The 2,500-nt window shown below is 42.0% G+C and overlaps 1 protein-coding gene across 2 annotated transcripts in view; it reads right to left on the bottom strand.

Moving 5' to 3' along the window:
* The window catches only part of eps8l3a (EPS8-like 3a), a 19,122-nt gene that overhangs the window by 4,384 nt on the left and 12,238 nt on the right, over positions 1-2,500 (bottom strand). For both annotated transcript variants that reach the window (XM_058374284.1, XM_058374285.1), the window contains exons 14-17: positions 2,237-2,375; positions 2,119-2,150; positions 1,915-2,011; positions 94-198 (exon numbers count right to left, since the gene is read on the bottom strand). In XM_058374284.1, coding sequence (XP_058230267.1) covers positions 94-198; positions 1,915-2,011; positions 2,119-2,150; positions 2,237-2,375 — 373 coding nt within the window. The remainder of the gene's footprint in view (positions 1-93; positions 199-1,914; positions 2,012-2,118; positions 2,151-2,236; positions 2,376-2,500) is intronic.

The raw sequence follows: 2,500 nt of genomic DNA, 5'->3' as shown, positions 1-2,500 counted from the left end.
CTTTACAGAAACAGAGAAACACATGGGTGTGATGGTCAGGGGGCACTTACTGTTGGTCAGATAGAGTGTTTATGTTTCATTGTAGTGACCCACCTGTGGACCTTCATTCTCACTGGACTTCAGGACATTATTTGGAATGAATCCCTCTTCACCATGATCATTCCTCACTTTCCACCATCGCTTAGACATGTCCAAAATCTGCCACACACACACGCGCACACACGTGCACACACACATACAAGAGAGGAAAGGGGTCAGGTTCCAAAACACTGTTTTGCTCAGGGTGTGTGTGTAGCTTTACATCTTCTCCAGGATTTTCAGTTTTCATTAACTGTATAAACACATTTAACTAACTAACTAACTAAATAACTAACTAACCAACCAGATCTCACTATTCAGCCCTTTACCTTCCTGGACAATGAGAGCAGCAGACTGCAGCTAGCTAATAAACTGATCATATAACCATCTGTTTTCTCTCCTTCTGTCCTGAAGCTGCTCCTGCAGATGAAACCCTGAGGTTCAGAGCTGAGACTCTGAGAGCTGGAGATTCTCCTCATGGTGATGTTTCAGGGATTAAACACATGTCTTTATAAAGATGGATCTAACTTTTGGACATTGGGTCAAAGACTGAAGTGTCTTCTATCAGTGGAACTGTCTTAAGACTTCAAACTGTGGTGATTTTTTTATTGACATTGTCTCAAAGCAGCTTTACAAAAGAAGAGAAACAGAGAAAAGAGAGAAACAGAGAAAAGAGAGAAAATGATCAAATTAAATTATTAAACTATTTTATCCCTAATGAGAAGCCTGTGGTGATGGTGGCAAGGAAAAAAACCCTGGGATGGAATAAGGAAGAAACCTTGAGAGGAACCAGGCTCAGAAGGGAACCCATCCTCATCTGGGTGACACTGGACAGTAAATAATGTAACTGTAACTGATTAATGTCCTTTCTACAACAGAAATCAATGACCATGAGGAACTATGAGGTCAGTGTAGTTTCTAAGGTCATTATAGACATTAGTTCTTTGCTGTCACAAGCTGACAGATGTAATGGCAGATCTGTAACAGTGTGAAAGTCCACAAGTGGCTCTGTCCATGGCTGTCTCCTGGGTCACAGGACACGGGTTTATTAGCATCAACATCTGGATTTGCACCAGCTGTTTCTGAAGAGGCAGATGAGTCACTTATTCAGAGCGTAGATCTTACAAAGCGATCCATTCTGTCGGGTTAAATTGAATATAAGTTATTAGCCATTAGCATTGTCAAGTTAGCGCGCTGATGTTTTTTTAGCATGCTCAGAGTCTTCGTTGACGTATCGTACATCTGCGTGACTGCACATGGAGGCAAGGGTTTTATTAAAGCTGTTGATGTAATAATTATAATATTTTTAATATTAAATATTTTATCTTAGATGTTTTAGCTCACATCATTTTATTTGTGATCCAACATTAATTAGCAGACCCTCTGTTGAAGACCAATGATGTATAATGCATGAGCGATGCACTGACACCAAAACAGGTGTGTTTTATAACAGACATGATCTGAGGGAACTTGAGCAGGTTCAGAACAGCGCCACCTGTTGGTCAGAAGATACGGAGAAGAAAAAGCTCTTTTTGCAGAACTCTTGTGTAGAATAGATCCTGAAATGAAGGAACTTTAGAGTGAAGTGGAAGTGAAGTGATACCCAGTTTTACTGTCAGCCGTCTGAAGTGTGTTAAGAATTTATTTTATAAACCTCTTATTGTCACGGAACTAAGAGTCTCCTTCATCTTCTGTTTAAGTGCTCACACTTTTTCTCTTTTTATCTCTTTACTCATGGACACCAAGTTCTTAAAGTGCTTGAACCTGCTTGGTTGCTCATTGTTGTGTGTGTGTGTGTGTCATGCTGCTGTACTACTGCTGTGAGCATGATCTTACCTCCACCTTCTCACCCTTTCTCACACTGAGCTCTCTGTCGTTTCTCGCTCTGAAGTCATACAGCACACACATACAGCTCAATGGCATGCCCTCAGAGCTACACACACACACACACACACACACACACACACACACAGAGTCAGAGATCACAGGGTCAGAGAGATCACCTGATTGGCTGATGGTTGATCTCTGGAGTAGTTTTACCTCATGGGTGCTGTCTTAGAAGACTGAATGCTCTGAAACACAAACAAACATAACATTTAATACATCTTTCTTTGTGTGTGTGTGTGGGGGGGCTGTGTGTGTGTGTGTGTGTGTGTACCTGTCCCGCAGTGGACTGCTGGCTCTCCTGATGGTTTAGCGCTTTCCTCTCAGTGTATGTGATCTCTGGTGGCTCCCAACCATCATCAAACACTGGAGTGAAGGTTGGAATCTCATCATCCTCCTCTGGCCACTGAGTCCTGAAACACAGGAGGAGGAGGATGATGATGATGGTGATGATCTTAGTGATGTGGATAGTAATGGTCATGATAGTAAGGATGATGAAGATGGCAGGGGAAGTGCTAGCTCTGTGGTTAAGATGTTG

This window comes from Hemibagrus wyckioides, linkage group LG21 (assembly GCF_019097595.1).
Source record: "Hemibagrus wyckioides isolate EC202008001 linkage group LG21, SWU_Hwy_1.0, whole genome shotgun sequence".
In the NCBI taxonomy this organism is placed as follows: Eukaryota; Metazoa; Chordata; class Actinopteri; order Siluriformes; family Bagridae; genus Hemibagrus; species Hemibagrus wyckioides.
This window is presented reverse-complemented; position numbering and strand designations above follow the sequence as displayed.